This window comes from Aquarana catesbeiana, linkage group LG08, assembly GCF_042186555.1.
Source record: "Aquarana catesbeiana isolate 2022-GZ linkage group LG08, ASM4218655v1, whole genome shotgun sequence".
NCBI classification, from domain to species: domain Eukaryota; kingdom Metazoa; phylum Chordata; class Amphibia; order Anura; family Ranidae; genus Aquarana; species Aquarana catesbeiana.
In genome coordinates, this window is record NC_133331.1 from 301,371,382 (window position 1) to 301,390,552 (window position 19,171).

The 19,171-nt window shown below is 42.0% G+C and overlaps 1 protein-coding gene across 1 annotated transcript in view; it reads left to right on the forward strand.

Annotated features, from left to right (window-relative positions):
* The window catches only part of LOC141106867 (uncharacterized), a 31,600-nt gene extending 13,623 nt beyond the window's left edge, over window positions 1–17,977 (forward strand). Inside the window, 10 exon segments of the mRNA XM_073597795.1 lie at window positions 8,630–8,661; window positions 8,663–8,690; window positions 8,777–8,900; window positions 9,017–9,114; window positions 9,230–9,379; window positions 9,487–9,628; window positions 9,812–9,909; window positions 10,023–10,166; window positions 10,524–10,665; window positions 16,056–17,977. Of these exon segments, the coding sequence (XP_073453896.1) occupies window positions 8,630–8,661; window positions 8,663–8,690; window positions 8,777–8,900; window positions 9,017–9,114; window positions 9,230–9,379; window positions 9,487–9,628; window positions 9,812–9,909; window positions 10,023–10,166; window positions 10,524–10,665; window positions 16,056–17,434 (2,337 nt within the window). The 3' untranslated portion in view covers window positions 17,435–17,977.
* Window positions 17,978–19,171: the final 1,194 nt, after the last annotated feature.

The following is a 19,171-nucleotide window of genomic DNA, read 5'->3' on the forward strand; positions in this document are numbered from 1 at the left end:
AGTGGGACATATTTATGTTTTTTTGGTCATCAATCACACACAATTTTGAGCTCATGACTGTTGCAAATTGAATGTTGACAAATAAAAAAGACTATCATTCCGACCCCAGCATTTTTCATTCTTGTCCCAATCATTTTTGTCCACTACTGTCTATTGATTTGTAAACCACTTTGTTAAGGCAGAAATTTGTGATCAATAACGTCTAGTTAACATCAATCTATTTTTGTCTAAAAATATGTTCAACAATGCTATACCTGGGTCAAGCTGGGCTCCTCCACATCTTCTTCCTGTGTAAAAGGACCAGGGTGGACCTCAGGGGCTGTGGCCTCAGCCGATATGGAAGGAAGCACTGAGAGTGATGGGCGTGGTTCTGTTTGGTCTGACAAAAACGCAGACTGTGGTAGTACCACAGCCTGGGGACACATATGTCATCTGCTGATGCTCCGATCTCTGGGATTCCATGACCTTCTTGGGCTCCCTATTATATGTACTACGCAGGCTACCAATTTTGGCTGCCGTGGGGTACAGAGGCTTCACCAATTCCAACAGTTTCTTCATCACTGCCTTCCTCTTGATTTTATTAGAGTAATCCCTACTCTTGACTTGCCATAGACACGGCAGCTCCCGGTACTGCTCTATAAATTCTGACAAATAGTCTGGCGCTGTGAATTTATCCACCATTGTGAATTCAATTACCGTATTTATTGGTGTATAACACGCACTTTTTTCCCCTTAAAATCAGGGGGAAATTGTGGGTACGTGTTATACTCCGATCCCTGCTGTCTCTGAAGGGAAGGAGGGACTAAGCACCACCGAAATAGACCAAGCCGAGTGTACTGTGTACTCGGCTAGGCTCGCAGTCACGCCATCCCACCTCCCTGCTGTCTCTGAGGGGAAGGAGGGACCGAGCGCCGTCAAAATAGACCGGGCTGAGTGCTGTGTAGTCGGCTCGGCTCAAAGTCACGCCCAGTCCTGTCTCCTAGCCTTTACGTCCCGCCATTGGAGCGGTGTTGTGTCCATCATAGGAGCCGGGCCAAGGGACGGGACTGCGAGTTGAGCCGAGAGGAGCCAAATACACAGGACATCCGGCTCAGTCTCGGCGGCGCTAAAAATGTAAAATATCATGCTCCAATTTTGGGCAGGGCTGCAGATGGGCACTGGGGAAGGCTTCAGATGGACACTGGGCAAGGCTGCAGATGGACACTGATAAGGCTGCATTAAAAACATAAGGTTTTTTCCTTAAACTTCCCTCCTAAAAGTTTTTTTCCTTAAACTTCCCTCCTAAACTTGGGGTGCGTGTTATACGCCGGAGCCTGTTTTACGCTGATAAATACGGTAATTAGCAGATGCCTGCAAGACAGAACACAAGACAAACCCTAATGTCAGGCTTAACTCATAAATAATCTGGTCCCAATATAGGCCTCAATCTATAAGCAGTATAGGTCACTAACCACTGATGCCCCAATTTACAATTGTTCCTTCGTTTTATGTTTCCTTTTGGCGATGTCGATCATTTGTCCTCTACTCCCAGGTCGTTTCTACGGCCATTGCATCGACCTTGCGTTATGGCTTTATATACATTGTGCATGCGTGAAACTCTGCCCCTGTCCTTCTTTCTAGTGTATTCCCTGCCTCTTCACTTTCGGGGCAGTGGGAGAGAAAATGGCGGCAGGACAGCAGGTGTGTGGTGAGAGCAGCAATGATGAAAACCCGGAGAAAGCCACTTCCATATCCAGGAGGAGCTATAAGGCCACAAATATGTTGTTTGAAGAAATGGTGAACATCTTAGTGAGGACAGACTATGATGGTAAGCATGGACCTTACAGAAACCCAAATGCCAGAAAGGCCAAGATCATGGCTGTTGTGAGAGTTGTGAGAAGTCTGCACAAGCATTTTGGGGTACGATGAAACAAGGATCAGTTGAGAAAACGCTGGTCAGACCTTAAATTGTGAGAGGAAGATCAGTATAGAAAGATCAGGAAAGTACTGCGAAAAAGTATTTGTCCTGTGTTCCTATTATTATTACTTTTGTGCTGTCCATGTTCTTTTCTTTACTGTTCTACAGTTTAAAATGTCAAGTTTCATTTTCGTGGACACAGGAATCGTTCGCGGGACATTAAACATCATTTGATCGACCACTAATACTTTGTTTTTGGGAGATGCACGTTAAATGCATTTGTTATGGCCTATTTTGATGTAAATAAGTTCATTAGATTGTTGTCTAGATTTGTTTGTAACTAATGAAATATCAACTTTATTCAGTGTCAGTAGAGGACACTCAGCAGCTGTTTACGCATTTGGACACAGAAGCACTAGTGTGGGACACCATAACACCCTTGTTATGGTGTCCCACGCAGGTGCTCCAGTGGATACTAGGGGTATCTCCATGTGTGAAACTTGCACAAAACAGATAAGTATTCCTTCTTTGGAAAGGGAAAAAATCATGTATTCAGCTTGGAACTCTGCCAAAACAGACAATTGGAAGACACTTCCAAACAATGTTTCATATTACTATTTCTAGCCTAACATATCTGTCTGCTAATGTATACCTTTTTTTTGGATTCACATAGGGGAGAAAAGAAGAGGGACATCTGAGCTGTGTGTGGACACCAGTAACCCAGCACCTCCTGAAGATACAGAAAGTCAACTCACCAGACACCCTGAAGATGTTGATGCTGATGTGCAGGAAGTACCGTGTGAAGTTCTCAAAACTATGTCAACCACAGGTCAGTGTCTGAGACTGCAGCTTTGAGTAATAGATGAATGCCTGCATAATTATAATACATGGTGTGTTTTTTTATTTTTTTAGGTGATGTGCATGTTGTGGAAGACCAAAATCACTTCAGCAGTGCAAGTGCTCAAATACTTATCAGTGAGCTCTTGGTTTGCAATAGGGAATTGGAGAGAATGAAAGAAAACATGCATGATCTCCAAAACAGAGTTATCAACATCATCGATATTTTAGCTAAAATGTAAAAAACAAACATGTTTTATTTTTTTCGTTATGTTGTACGTGTTGTACAGTTTTAAGTTGATTAACCTTTGCACATTTTTTTATAACAACTGTTATATTTGAATGTACGATTTCACTTTAGCAAAAGATTGACATATGAACCTGCAACTCCATGACTTGTCATGATATTTTTTGTTGCCTACATCATGTTAAACAGGATCAAACGGATGCGTTTCAGCTCTTGCAGCCTTCCTCTGATGAGTAATTATGCTTTAGAGGAAACACATCAGCTTGTTTCCTATTTACATTTTTGGTGAGAAAAAGAAGAATCATCGAGTTGCCAGCTCCTATTTTAACTTTGCCCATTTCTCAGGGTGGTTTGCTTCCCCAGCTACAGCACCCAATTTGACACCGCACATTGTTGAATATGGGGTAGCTTGTCCAAAAGTATTGTCATGTACAAAAAGCTTGAAGGTGTGCTTTCACACATTGTACAAATATCTGTGTTGTATATTATTATTTCACCCAAAAACTTGAATACCTTCACCATTTTTTTAGTTACACATTTATCTGAAATTTTTGGAGTTTTATAAGAAACTTTTATAAGAAATGTGGCTGTTAGCCAAGTTACATCTAAAAAAGTAGGAACCAACTTTGTGTCTGTCCTTGCTTCTTCTGGAATGCTGTATTTTGTTTGCAGGAAAGTACAAATACGTACTTTGTTCATTTAAGGATGCAAATTGGTTTGGACAAGAAAGTCTTATGTAGGGAGTGCAAAAAATCAATGTAAGCCCTGGTTCACATTGATGCTACTTTGAAATCGCCCTACTTCACTTGAAGTTGTGCGATTTCTAAGTAGCAAGGTCACTGCGATTTCAGGTGCTACTTGATAGACATTTGTGTGGCTTCATGCCCAGATGTCTATTGAAGTCGCACCTGAAAATCGCCAAAAGTAATGCAGGAACTACTTTTTCAAATTGGTGCGGCGCCGCTAATTCGCACCGATTGGAACAGTGCCATTGCATCCAGTAGGCTGCCATTTGCCATGTGATTTTATCTCTCAAATCGCATGACAAATCGCTCCAATGTGAACCTAGGCTTTAGTGTCCGAGGTCAGTGTTTCTCCACTCCACTTTTCTAGGTGCACCACCAGGTCCTGTTTTCTGTATTTTCCTCTGTAGAAAAATGACTGTGTGAATTACTAACCTTGAAAATGATATCATCATCTGTGACAAAATCAAAAAATATAGAAATCCTGACCTGGGAATGCATCTGGAGAAAGAGAGTTGGGAAACACTGCCCTAAGTAATGTTATTGTAATCTTTATGTGTTTTTAAGAATCACAAAGCTAAAATTTGAAGATGCCCACAAATGGTGCCAAAATATTTTTATTTCCCTCATGATCCCATGCCTAAAATGTGTGTCTTTCCCTACATCTAGTTTGCTAAAGCCCCAAAACACAAAGTGTGTCAACATGTGCAATCTCCCATCATGGGATATCAATGTACGTGTTTTTGGGGTGCAACCCCTTCCTCCAAACTAAAGTAGGTGAGAGGAAGGGGTTGCACCCCAAAAATGCGTACATTGATATCCCGTGATGGGACATAGCACATGTTGACACACTGTGTGTTTTGGGGCTTTAGAAAACTAACCTGTTTGTGCCTACACACATTTTAGGCAGGGGATCATAAGGGACAATAACAGTTATGCCTCTACGTGTACGTGGCTTCAAATTTTAGCTTTTAGAGGGGTGAGATCACCCCATCTGAGGAAGGCAACATCAACAGTTTGGGGATACGAATGTCTCATATGGCCTTCACTTTAGCAAAGTCGAACTTTGTAAGTTCCTGAGTTGGGGATGTGTATCCTATGTTTTTAAACATGCCTGCTTAGCCCCCAAAAAGGCAAAATAATGGCAAATATACATGTTATACACCAAGATGTTGGTTTGTTCAAAAACCTTTTAAAAATGCACATGTGAATGTGCTTGGAGTAAACTGTTTTATACACAACAATGTGTTGCTTCTTATTTCAATGCTAAATACCAATGTATTTGTTAAATTGGTGTAGTTACAGTGACAATGTGCTCTAAAATGTGGTAAACTCAGGCAATTTTAGGGCCTCGAAGAAATTAATTAAAGGAGTTCAAAAGGCTGAATATTTTTAACATTAATGCATTACATTCATTAACATCAATAACATTGTGTGTATGTAGCAGACCCACAGCACAACATAATAGTTAGCTGAAGAAGAGATTGTCACCCCATGGAGCAAATAGGTTACGTTTGCACTATTGTAGAAAATGGCCAAAATTAAGGCCATTTGAGAACCCAGGAGACAGATAAGAAACACAAACAGTAATTCAAATGAAATAGGAGTTTAGTATCAAATCAAAGATTTATTCCTGATCAGCAAAATTTTGCTGCAAAGCCACTGCCCCTCTACCCACAAAGTAGTCCATATATTGTTGCCGGACATCTCGGGCAGTTTGGGAGGGCAACTCAGCATGGCCACTTTCCAGAGCCGTCATCACACCAGGACCAGCTGGGTCTGACACTGAAAAGTCAACCTCACTTTGAAGTGAGGCAAGGTAGCTGCTTGAATTCCTTCGTAAGTAATTGTGCAGTATGCAGCAGCACAATACGACATGGTTGATCTTGTATTCGGCCAGGTTAATTGATGTTAGAAACAGCCTGAACCGACTGGATAGTATGCCAAAGGTGTTTTCCACAACCCTTTGGGCACGAGAGAGCCTGTAATTGTAGATCCTCTGCTCTGGGGTGAGGTTCCTCATAGGAAAGGGCCTCATAAGATGTTCCCCCAGGGCAAAGGCCTCATCTGCCACAAAGACAAAATTGAGGCCCTCGACATTCTCCTCAGGAGGTGGCAAATGTAAGTTGCCATTCTGTAGCCGACGGTAGAATTCAGTCTGTGCAATCACTCCTCCGTCCGAGTTGCGGCCAGTCTTCCCAACATCCAGGTACAGGAACTCGTAATTTGCAGACACTACTGCTAGCATGACTATGCTGCAAAAACCCTTATAGTTGTAATAATAAGAGCCCGAGTTGGGTGGTGGAACTATACGGACATGCTTTCCATCAATCGCCCCACCACAGTTGGGAAAATCCCACTGATGGTGGAATTGGGCTGCAACAACCTGCCATTCCTGTGGGTTGGAAGGAAACTGTGGAGTCAAACAATAAAAAAAAATTACTACTTTTGCACATAACATTGCAAGAAGATTTGACACAAACATTCTTGGCTAACATCAGTATAACATTTATTTAACCACTTGCCGACCGCCGCACGCCGATGTACGTCCAAACTTTGGCGGCAGATATCGTTGTTATGGCAGCAGCTAACTGCCATAACCCCAGTATCCCCGTTTTCGTGCGGCGGTCGGCTTTAAGATAAAAGTGGTCTCTGTGGCGGATTCGCCGCGAGATCACTGTTATCGGTGGCAGGTCTAAGACAGGTATTTGCACCCACTTCCGGGCATAGACTCCCACGGAAGTCTACACCTCTTCCTGTCCCACCGCGCTGTCTGCTGGGACACACATGGGTCCCAGAGATAGCACGGACCATTCAGATTGCACTGCGCTGCTCGCGCATGCGCAGTAGGGAACCGGGAAGTGAAGCCGCAAGGCTTCATTTCCTGATTCCCATACCGAAGATGGCGGCGGCAGCATCCGAGGACTGAGGGACGGTTCGGCCTCGGGTGCCGACATCGCTGGACCCTGTGACAGGTGAGTGTCCATGTTTTAAAAGTCAGCAGCTGCAGTATTTGTAGCTGCTAACGCTAAAAAAAATTTTTTCGCGGGACTCCCTCTTCTGGTGGCCAATTCTAAAAATGTTATGGTTGGGGGGGAATGGGTAGATGTTTTGGACAGGTAACCCTTTGGCCAGCCCCTCCTTATTTACACTATTGGCAGCCCACTGGACAGGTAAGAAGTGTCATAATCCAAAAATATTGATACACACTGTCTAAATTGAAGCACATTCTTACATCCATAAATTACCTATCAAGATACTAGGAGACAAAAGCTTTTAACAGTACCATTTGAAGGTATTCTGGCAGGCCCTTGCACTGCACATGCTTTGGTGAATTCATCCAGAAATTTGACCACAAAAGAGGTATAGTGTGTATGGGTTTTGTAAAGTCAGCAGAGTTTTTGTATCGGTTGACTTAGCATTGGGGGGGGGGGGGGGGGTTCCAAATGAGTTTGTGACACAAAAAAATGGCCTCTTGCACTCTGCCTGAATTTAAAAACAATAACATTTGTACATATTTTAGGGGGTGTTCAGGGTAAGCACAAAAGTGAAGCTGACAAAATACATTGTTAAGTTACTAGGCTAGGTGTGTATGGGCCCAGGATAGCATATTGGGGAGGTTAGTGAAGGAAAATATGCATGAAGGTCAACAAAGGAGCATTAAAAGCTTACAGCATGCATGAGGACAAAGAAGACATTCACAGTATATTACAATAATGGTAATTATGGAATGAAGAAATTATTACAATACATTAGCAAACATTAAATACATAGAATGTGATGTTAAAGGCTAAAACTTACCTGAATATAGTCTTTCTGCAGGACTTGGATAATGGCAGAACAGGTCTCTGGAATAATGATTCCCAGAGCCTGCTGGGAGATCCCAGTTGTGAACTTCAGATCCTTGAGACTTCTCCCCGTCGCCAAGTACCGCAAGGTGGCGATGAGCCTTTGCTCGGGGGTAATGGCAACCCGCATGCATGTGTCCTGCTTACTAATATAGGGGATAAGCAATGCCAATAGATGGTAAAAGCAAGGGTCCGTCATCTGGAGATAATTCCTGAAATCATCAGGATTATTCTCCTGGAGCTCCTGCAGCAAAGGCATATGACAGAATTGGTCACGATTAAGGAACCAATTCTTGGTCCAAGAAATCCTCCTTCTCCTGTTCCTGGACTGGACTTGGGTCAAAGCAATAACTCCAAGCCCAATGATAGCACGATCTCTCCGACGAGAACGCCACATGGCTAGTAGTCGAACGGCCGTTCAGAAACGAACTGACAGGCACGCACTGAAAATCAGAAAGGACCTGACAAGCACGACCTGAAAATCAGAAACGACCTGACAAGCACGCACTGAAAATCAGAAACGAACTGAAAAGAACGCACTGAAAATCAGAAACGACCTGACAAGCACGCACTGAAAAACAGAAACGAACTGACAAGCACAACCTGAAAAACAGAAACGAACTGACAAGCACGAGCTGAAAAGCACGAATCGACACTCACCAAACTTCTAATAACAGGAGATTAGCAGAAGGAGCCCAAAGGGTGGCACATGACTATTGAACTTCCTTTTTATCAGCTCGTAGTACATCTAGTACGTCAGTAAGTTTGTAATTGTTGGCCGTGTGTATACAAGACAAGTTTGGGCCAACTCCCTTTGGACAAAATTCCACGGTTTTGTTGGCGAACAATCTGATCGGGTGTACGAGGCTTAAGAGTGTGATTGTACAGACACAGGAAGTCAGAAACAGGAAATGATACCACAAATGTGGAGGAAGTGATGTCAGGTGCATACAGGAAGTGATAAACAGACAGGAAGTGATATAGGGGACTAAAAAGGAAGTTGTGGGTGAGAGGTGAGTTATGAAGAAGTAGAGAGAAGACTTCGGAGCTCTTCAAGAGAAACAGTGAGAAGAAGATTCTAGAAGTCACCTACTATCATTGATCTGCTGACAGGAGAGGTGAGCGGTGCCGGGAATTCTGGGACATTTTCCAGTAACAGACAAGGGATGTGTCTGGATGGTGACTGTATCATTGTGTGTGTCAGGTTCCTATAAGGTGTCAGGATGTCACTGTCTATTTCTCCATGGAGGAGTGGGAGTATTTAGAAGGATACAAGGATCTCTACAAGGAGGTCATGATGGATATTCAGTCGCCCCTCACATCACTGGGTAAGAAGAGACTTTATTGTAAAGGAGAGAGCAGTACGGAGGCTCCCCCTAGACTCCTCATCATCTGATAAACGCATAGAAACAATGTATTCAGTCAGTATGTGTATTTCCTACAGATGGATCCAGTAATAGGAACCCCCCAAAGCAATGTCCCCGTCCTCTGAATTCCCAGGATTGCACACAGGAAGATCACCCCATCCCCCACCATCATCAGGTAGATATGACTAAGCAGCTAGAAATCAAGTAGAATCCTAGTCTATGAGATGATATTCCTCTATGTAATTTCTTGCTCCTTTTTACATTTGTATTCTACCATCTTTGGGGTTTAGGATGAAGAACTACAAGACATGAAATGTGAGATTAAAGAGGAAGAAGAAGAAATGTTGATAAGTGGAGCTCTGCAGTCTATGGGAGTGGGAGGGCCTCTGTATTCCCAGAATTCCATGCAGGAAGATCACACCATCCCTCACCATGATCAGGTAGATGGGAAGAACATAAAGTAGCCCCAGACTGTATGAGATTATACTCTTCTCTGACCCTATTGGTCCTCACATTTTAAAAGTTTTCTTTCTGTTTGTTGGTTTAGCATGAAGAACATATGTATATGAAAGTTGAGTTGAAAAAGGAGAAAGAGGTGATGGCTGTGATGGGTTATCAGGAGTATACAAAGGAAGTCAGGATGATGGTGACAACTAAAGAGGAGAAATCCTCTTTAGATATCAGCACAGGTGAGTAATGGACACTAAATACAGAAACTGTTTATGATGGAGAATCAGCCGCCCCTCACATCACCGGGTAAGTAGAGACTTTATTGTAAAGGAGAGAGCAGTACGGAGGGTCCACCGAGATTCCCCACCATCTGATAAAAACATAGAAACCATGTATTCAGTCAGTGTGTGTGTTTGCTACAGATGGATCCAGTAATGGACACCCACCAGAGAGATGTCCCCGTCCTCTGTATTCCTGGGATTTCAAATGGGAAGATCATAACTATGCACACCGTGATCAGGTAGATGGGACTTAACAACTGCAACTGAAGGAGAATTCTATGCTTTGAGATCACATTCTTCTGTCATCTATTTTTTCCTTTTACAAATCCATCCTATCATTTTTGGGATTTAGGGTGAAGAACTGAAAGACATCAAAGTTGAGGTTAAAGTGAATAAAGAAGAGATGTTTTGGGATCAGCAGTCTATTGAGGAGGGTGGTCCTCTGTATTCCCGGAATTCCGTACAGGAAGATCACACCAACCCTCACCATCATCAGGTAGGTGGGCATGTAGACCTAAATATGTATTTTGTTTTAGTGTTTTTCATTGAAATAAAAGGTTCAGAAGAATACATAAACAGGTGGAGGAACATTGGTTTAGCATTACGATTACTGATAGTATGCCAATCGAAACACACCATCTCTCATAATGATCAGGTGAGTGGATTTGGTGTATAGAATACAGAAACAGTTCTGAATTTGTGGGATAAGATTCTTCTACTTAGCCTCTTGTTTTATTGCTTAATTCTATACCATTCAATGATGTATTAATAATTACAGAACTGCTGTCATTTGTCTTTTATTTCTGTCTGGAGTCCAGCTTTAGTAGAAGTGTTCTATTATTTTGGGGTTTAGGGCGAAGAACGGATAATTATAAAAGCTGAGGTTAAAGAAGAAGAAGTAGAGATGTATGTGGGGGGTGATCAGCCGTCAACAGAAGAGGTTGGGATTATTATGAAAAGTGAACAGAAAGAAGTGTCTCTACCTACTGACACAAGTAAGTATAGGTACTATGGAAGAAATAGTTCACAGTCTCTGGAGCAAATTTTTTCATTTTACGCACACAGGTAAAAAATATTCATTTTTTGGCAATTAAATTACTTAAACCCCCAGAGCATTATATATTTTCTGAAAGCAGAGGCCCTGTATAATAATAATTTTTATGTCACATGATATTTGCGTAACTGTTTATTAAAACGCAAAGGTTCAGGAAAAAATTTAATAAAATAAATTATTTACTGCAAACACACACAATATAATACCCATTTTTTTTTTTGGTAAAATATAAAAGATGATGTTGAGTAAATAGATACCAAACATGTCAAGTCCTAAAATTGCTTGTGCCCGTGATATCTCAAAAAAAATACAATATCCAAAAATCTTCATAGGTTACGATTTAAAAGCCTTTCCAGCTCATCAGTATTGAGTTAAACAGGAGTTCTTGTGCTATATTTATTGCTCTCACCCTGACATTCCTGGTAATAAGTCACATGTGTGTTGTGATTGTGGTCACATGCATGCGGGGCAGGGGGTTACCGCATTTTATTTATTTTTTAAACACATTTTATTATAATTTAAATAATTTTCTTTATTTTCATTTGATTGCTATTTCAAGGGGTTAATAAACTCCCATGTGATATGATTGGGCAAGGGACATGTATTCTTTTTGAGGACATTAGAGGTCTAATAGACCCCAATATCTCTCCTGCCCTGCACACCATCTACCCGAGCACAGATCGGCTTGGATAGATGTGTCCCATGGTTATACCAGCCTGGAAATGGTGGGTCTGAAACATTATCGCTTCCTTTTTTTTTGTGTGTTCAGGTAAGACTGAGGCATGAATTTGCCTCGTTCTCACACTGCTTTCCATCCTGAAGCTAGTAGATGTGTTTCTGGGCTCCCAGTAAATTAGGAGAGCCCCAAAAGTATGGAGGGGTGGTGTGGCGCCAGTAGGGGGGGAGCACCACACCGTCTGCTCTATGAAAGAGATTGGCGGCTCTAAAGACTTTTCATATGGTGTACAATATCTCCTCCTCATTTGTTGGGAACATGAAAAGGACCTCCAAGGTAGTATTCTCAGAAATACTACCTGTACCTTGAGCCACACCAGAAAGGCAGAGGGAGATAAGTTAAGTAAACAAGTGGCTGTACTACCTGGCAGCACAATTGCAACATCTAATGGGATGTGAGAACCTGGAAGGCGGCACCCCTAATGGGAGAATAATGCTTTCAGGAACCTTGCATAATACAATTATTGACACGTTAGAGGCAGATTCCTTTTGTTATATAAACTCGATAAGAAAAATGAAAACAAAAATATGGAAAACAGTTAAAAAGCAGATGGGATAAACAAATGGCTGAGGAGCTGGTGTAGGAAGGAGAAGTTTGGGTTCCTGGAGAACTTGGCCGACTTCTCAGTCAGTCACCAGTTCTATAGAAGGAACAGACTGCACCTAAATGAGGAGGGTGCAGATCTGCTGGGAGTGAAGATGGCCAAAAAGTTAGAAGGGCTTTTAAACTAGGCAATGGGGGGAGGGTCCAGAGGTAGAGATAGTCAGTGCAGAACATATTCCAGAGGGTAGTATTGGGGGCATTAGTGGTAGGTTGACTAAAGCACATAAACTCGAGGTAAGTATAGTAACATGTCCTATTTGCAACCTCGGAACACCCAATAAGAAGACAGTATGCGACCGATCTAAACTACGTGGCATGTTCACCAATGCCAGGAGCCTGGCGGACAAGATGGGAGAACTAGAGATACTGTTGTACGAGCAGGATTTAGATTTTGGAGGAAATTCAGAGACTTGGTTCAATAGCTCTCGTGATTGGCTGGCAACCATTCAAGGGTATTCCCTTTATCGCAAGAATAGGGAGGGTAAAAACGGGGGAGGGGTATGCCTGTATATCAAGAATAATGTACAAGTGAATGTGAGAGATGACATCACTAGGGGAGCTAGGGAGGAGGCGGAATCCTTTGGGTAGAGCTCCAAAGGGATGAAACTAAGGGGAAAGTAATACTGGGAGTATGCTATAGGCCCCCTAACCTGAGGGAGGAGGGGGAGACGGACCTCTTATAACAAATTGGAGTAGCAGCAAGGATGGGAGGTGTCATCATAATGGGGGTATTTAATTATCCAGACATAAACTGGGCGGAAGGAACCGCGCATTTGTCTAAGGCTCATCAAGTTCCTAAATGTCTTGCAGGACAATTTAATGGGTCAGATGGTAGACGCACCAACTAGAAACAAAGTGTTACTAGACCTACTGATTACCAACAATACGGACCTGATCACGGATGTGGAAATAAGGGGCAATTTAGGAAATAGCGATCACAGGTCAATTAGCTTCAGTATAAATCACACAAATAGGAGACATAAGGGAAATACAAAGACACTGAATTTCAAAAGAGCCAACTTCCCTTAACTACGAACCTTGCTAGAAAATATAAATTGGGATAAAATCTTAGGAACAAATAACACAGAGGAGAGATGGGTTTGCTTTAAGAGCATATTAAATAAGGGCATTGGCCAGTGCATCCCATTGGGAAATAAATTTAAAAGAGCGAACAGAAGTCCTGGATGGCTTAATTCCAATGTAAAAATGCATATAAAAGCAAAGGAGAAGGCCTTCGAAGGATCATCAGCATTCAGACTTTACAAAGAATGCAACAAGAAATACAAGGGTGCAATTAGAGCGGCTAAGATAGAACACAAAAGACGCATAGCGGAGGAGAGCAAAAAAAACCCCAAGAAATTCTTTAGGTATATAAACAGTAAAAGAGGGAGGACAGACCATAAAGAATGAGGAAGGGATTCTGGTTACAAAAGATGGGGAGATGGTGAAGGTATTGAATTTATTCTTCTCCTGTCTTCACGAGGGAATCGGGGGGGCTTCAGTAACCAAAACTGCAGTGTTTATCCTCATGACACATCACAGGAAGCACCTTCGTGGCTAAAAGAGGACAGAATTAGAAATAGACTTGAAAAACTTAACATTAATAAGTCACCGGGACCAGATGGCTTGCACCCGAGGGTCCTTAGGGAACTAAGTAAAGTAATTGCCAGACCATTGTTCCTAATTTTTACTGACAGTCTACTGACTGAAATGGTACCAGCTGATTGGAGAAAAGCCAATGTAGCACAAATATTAAAAAAAGGGCCAAAATACATCTCTGGGAATTACACAACAGTTAGCCTAACATCAATAGTATGCAAGCTCGTGGAGGGGATGATAAGGGACTATATATAAGATTTTAGTAATGAAAACGGTATCATTAGCATTAGTAATCAGCATGGATTCATGAAGAATCGTTCTTGCCAAACCAATCTATTAACATTCTATGAGAAGGTGAGCTGACATCTAGATAAAGGAAGGCCCGTAGACGTGGTGTATCTGGATTTAGCAAAAGTATTTGACACAGTTCCCCATAAACATTTACTGTACAAAGTAAGGTCAGTTGGCATGGACCATAGGGTGAGTATATGGATTGAAAACTGGCTACAGGGGTGAGTTCACAGGGTGGTGATAATGGGGAGTACTCGAAATGGCCAGGGGTGGAAAGTGGGGTCCCCCAGGGTTCTGTCCTAGGACCAATCCTATTTAATTTATTCATAAAGGACCTGGAGGATGGGTTGAACAGCTCAATCTCTGTATTTGCGGACGATACTAAGCTAAGCAGGGCAATAATTTTTCCGAAGGATGTGGAAACCTTGCAAGTAGATCTGAACAAATTAATGGGGTGGACAACTACATTGCAAATGAGGTTTAATGTGGAAAAATGTAAAATAATGCATTTGGGTGGCAAAAATATGAATGCAATCTACTCACTAGGGAGAATCAAAAATGGAGAAGGACCTGGGGGTGCTAGTAGATGATAGCATTGCATGCCATTGCTGAGCCTAACAAAGCAAACAGAATATTGGCATGCATTAAAAAGGGGATTAACTCAAAAGATGAAGCGGTAATTCTCCCGCTCTACAAGACTCTGGTCAGGCCGCACCTGGAGTATGCTGTCCAGCTCTGGGCACCAGTCCTCAGAAAGGATGTACTGGAAATGGAGCGAGTACACAGAAAGGCAACAAAGCTAATAAAGGGTCTGGAGGATATTAGTTATGAGGAAAGGTTGCAAGCACTGAATTTATTCTCTCTGGAGAAGAGACGCTTGAGAGGGGATATGATTTCAATTTACAAATACCGTACTGGTGACCCCACAATAGGGATAAAACTTTTCTGTGGAAGGGAGTTTAATAAGACATGTGGCCACTCATTAAAATGAGAAGAAAAGAGGTTTAACCTTAAACTGCGTAGAGGGTTCTTTACTGTAAGAGCGGCAAGGATGTGGAATTCCCTTCCACAGGCGGTGATTTCAGCGGGGAGCATCGGTAGATTTTTAAGAAACTATTAGATAAGCACCTGAATGACCACAACATACAGGGATATACAATGTAAAATCACACACATAGGTTGGACTTGTGTCTTTTTTCAACCTCACTATGTAACTATGACGTTCTGTTGAGAAATGGAGATGGACCTTTCATATGGTGTACAATAACTCCTCATTTGTTGAGAACATGACGTTATATTGAGGAATGGAGATGGACCTTTCATATGGTGTACAGTATCTCCTCCTCATTTGTTGGGAACCTGACATTATATTGAGGAATGGAGATGGACCTTTCATATGGTGTACAGTATTTCCATCTCATTTGTAGAAAATGGGACATGTATATTGAGGAATGATGGTGTACAGTATCTCCACCTTATTTGTTGGGAACGTGATGGCATATTGAGGAATGGAGAGGTGGAGATACTGTACACTATATGAAAGGTCCATCTCCATTCCTTGATACCACATTATTTTGTGGAAATTAATGTTATATCTCCATTATTCCCCATAACTGTTAATAAAGCACAAATAAATGTTTCCAAGTGTGTCATAGTTGTTTTTTTCCATTAACTTTTTTTTTTTTTTCAAATTTTGACGTAACAATCATAACCAGTTCAATGCCAGAGCTATATTAAACTGTTGACTGCTAGACCAATAGTACTTTTTATTGCTTACATTTTCAGAGAAGCGTTCACACCAGAGTCCATATATAATCTGCAAATTGCTTATAATTTAAAATCCAGGTAAATATTGGCAATCCAGTGTAGTAACAAACCACTAACGCGTTTCGGCTAATGAAACCTTAGTATTAAAGAATTTGGAGACTATATACAGACTCCAGTATAAATGTTTTTCTGACTGATTTTGGAGGGAGAACAAGAGCCCAGCTGTGAGATCGGCATTTCCACTTATTCCACTAACGGGGAGGAGGAGCTAAAACTCCAGTTATTTGTCATCTACCGAGATTTATTATATATTTTTTTCAACTTCTTTCCAACAGATGGATGTGTTGTCAGGAATTCCTCGGAGAGACATCTTCTATTATCTGCTGATTGTAAGTCAGAAGATAATGTCATCACACAGGATCCTCCAGGAGGAAATCCAAATACACAAAATATACATCACAGACCTTCCTGTCCGGAGACATCAATGGATCCCTCTGATCAGGGGGAATCTTCTCATCAATCACATACTATGATTGCATATATCTATTTAAAATCTCACACTGCAGATCGATCAACAGATCCTTCTAATCCCAAAAAATCTTCCTCACCCCATGAAGGAGCTCACAGAGGTGACAATCTATTCTCATGTTCAGAGTGTGGGGCATCTTTCACTGAAAACAATATCCTTCTTTTACACCAGAGAATTCACATGGGTGTGCTTCCTCATTCATGTTCAGAGTGCGGGAAAAGCTTTGCTTTTAAAGGAGACTTTGTTAAACATCAGAGAATTCACAAGGCTGAGTGTCCTTATTTATGTTCAGAGTGTGGGAAATCATTCATGAAGAAAGATAATCTTGTCAGTCATCAGAGAATCCACACGGGTGAGCGTCCTTATTCGTGTTCAGAATGTGGGAAATCTTTTACTAAAAAAGGTGGCCTTGAAACACACCAGAGAATTCACACGGGTGAGCGTCCATATTCATGTTCAGACTGCGGGAAATCTTTCATTTATAAAGGAGACCTTGTTAAACACCAGAAAATTCACACGGGTGAGCATTCATGTACAGAGTGTGGGAAACCTTTCACTTCTAAAGGAGACCTTGTTAAACACCAGACAGTTCACACGGCTGAGCGTCCTTATACATGTTCAGAGTGCGGGAAATCTTTCACTCAAAAAGGAGGTCTCGATACACACCAGAGAATGCACACGGGTGAGCGTCCTTTTTCATGTTCAGAGTGCGGGAAATGTTATATTTATAAAGAAGACCTTCTTGCACACCAGAGACTTAACACATGTGAGCATTCATGTACAGAGTGCGGGAAAACATTCATTTCTAAAGGAGACCTTGTTAAACACCAGACAGTTCACACGGGTGAGTGTCCTTATTCATGTTCCGAGTGCGGCAAATCTTTCACTCAAAAAGGAGTCCTTGTTAAACATCAGAGAAGTCACACGGGTGAGCGCCCTTATTCATGTTCAGAGTGCGGTAAATGTTTCACTCAGAAAGGGAACCTTGCAAAGCACCAGAGAATTCACACGGGTGAGCGTCCTTATTCGTGTACTGAGTGCGGAAAATCTTTCACTCAGAAAGAAACTCTTGTTACACATCAGAGAACGCACACTGCACAACGTCCTCAATTCCATTCAGACTGTGGAAAAAGTTTTACAGATAAAAGAAGTCTAATTAGACATCAGAGGAAATGCACCTGCTGATTCTTTTGACAAATGTTGATCATTTTTACCAGCGGAACTCATTAATCCATACCACGACTATAGGAAGAAAATATTTATTTTACAAAAAGGTGTGTTTTTGATAAAGTGGTATTCAGTTTATAGGTGGAGATGGATGGGCCGGGTCTTCTTCACTTCTTGTATTTTTTGGAGACTCCAAAGGTGGGATGTTCCTGCTACAGTTTCTGCTCCCCACATTTTGGTATCCCCATTCTTACTTTTTTTTTTTTTTCATTTTACACATTTAATATAAATATAACATGGAGAGTGGTAGCCACTCCTTTACAAGGTTACAAGGGTACACAAAAATATAAGCATACCAGGGATACAATTTAATTTCTTGAGCCACAGATTCTGCAAGGGGGCGGATAAGCCAAGTGTTGCATAGCTAGCCATATAAATAGTCCAATCTGTGGGTAACAAAGTAGCAATTGTGACAATACAAGAACAATTTTATCAATACATGACAAGAAACAAGCAATTGTAGCAATACATTGACAATAAAATGCAAGTACAAAAAACAAAGCTCAGTTTATCTTTTGTCTTTCCGTTGTGCTGAAAAGCCTAGATTTAGATCTAACCTAATGAATGCAGAAAGGATCACTGTAAAAAAAAAAAATGTACCAGTGCACACATACATTGGTAGAAAGTGAAGGATCTTCTTACACAGGTGGTCACTGAAGATGGACTTTCTTGAATTGTTACTCATTGGAAAAAATGTTCCGTCCACTGGTGGTCTGATGGGTAAGACAATTCAAAAGAATGCTGCAGTAAAAGCATTTGGATAAGTTCGCAAGAGAAGTTACTGTAGATAATAAGGTGTGAGCTGTTGAAAAATGAATGTGGGTAAGAGCTTTCAAAGAATGTAGTGTGGATGGTGGGAGGAGAGCTGTCGGAGAATGTAGTGTGGATGGTGGAGGAGAGCTGTCGGAGAATGTAGTGTGGATGGTGGAGGAGAGCTGTCGGAGAATGTAGTTTGGATGGTGAAGGAGAGCTGTCAGAGAATGTAGTGTGGATGATGGGGGGGGAGAGAGAGCTGTCGGAGAATGTAGTGTGGATGGTGGAGGAGAGCTGTGGGAGAATGTAGTGTGGATGGTGGAGGAGAGCTGTCGGAGAATGTAGTGTGGATGGTGGAGGAGAGCTGTCATAAAATGTAGTGTGGATGGTCAAGGAGAGCTGTCGGGGAATGTAGTGTGGATGGTGAAGGGAGAGCTGTCGGAGAATGTAGTGTGGATGGTGGAGGAGAGCTGTCAGAGAATGTAGTGCGGATGGTGGAGGAGAGCTGTCGGAGAATGTAGTGTGGATGGTGGAGGAGAGCTGTTGGAGAATGTAGTGTGGATGGTGGAGGAGAGCTGTCGGAGAATGTAGTGTGGATGGTGGAGGAGAGCTGTCAGAGAATGTAGTGTGGATGGTGGGAGGAGAGCTGTCGGAGAATGTAGTGTGGATGGTGGGAGGAGAGCTGTTGGAGAATGTAGTGTAGATGGCGGGAAGAGAGCTGTCGGAGAATCTGGTGTGGATAGTGGAGGAGAGCTGTCCTGCTCAGCCAACTATGGCACAGCGGCTGGAGAGTATGGAAGCATATGGATTTGGGATTTCGGCAGCAATCTAAGAGGGAGAGGTTATTCCATTTAAATCCCCAAAATAACAACTAAATATTGTATAGACATGCTGCCCAGCGTGCTTGCATTTCTACTTGGCCACTATGAACCATATTTTAAG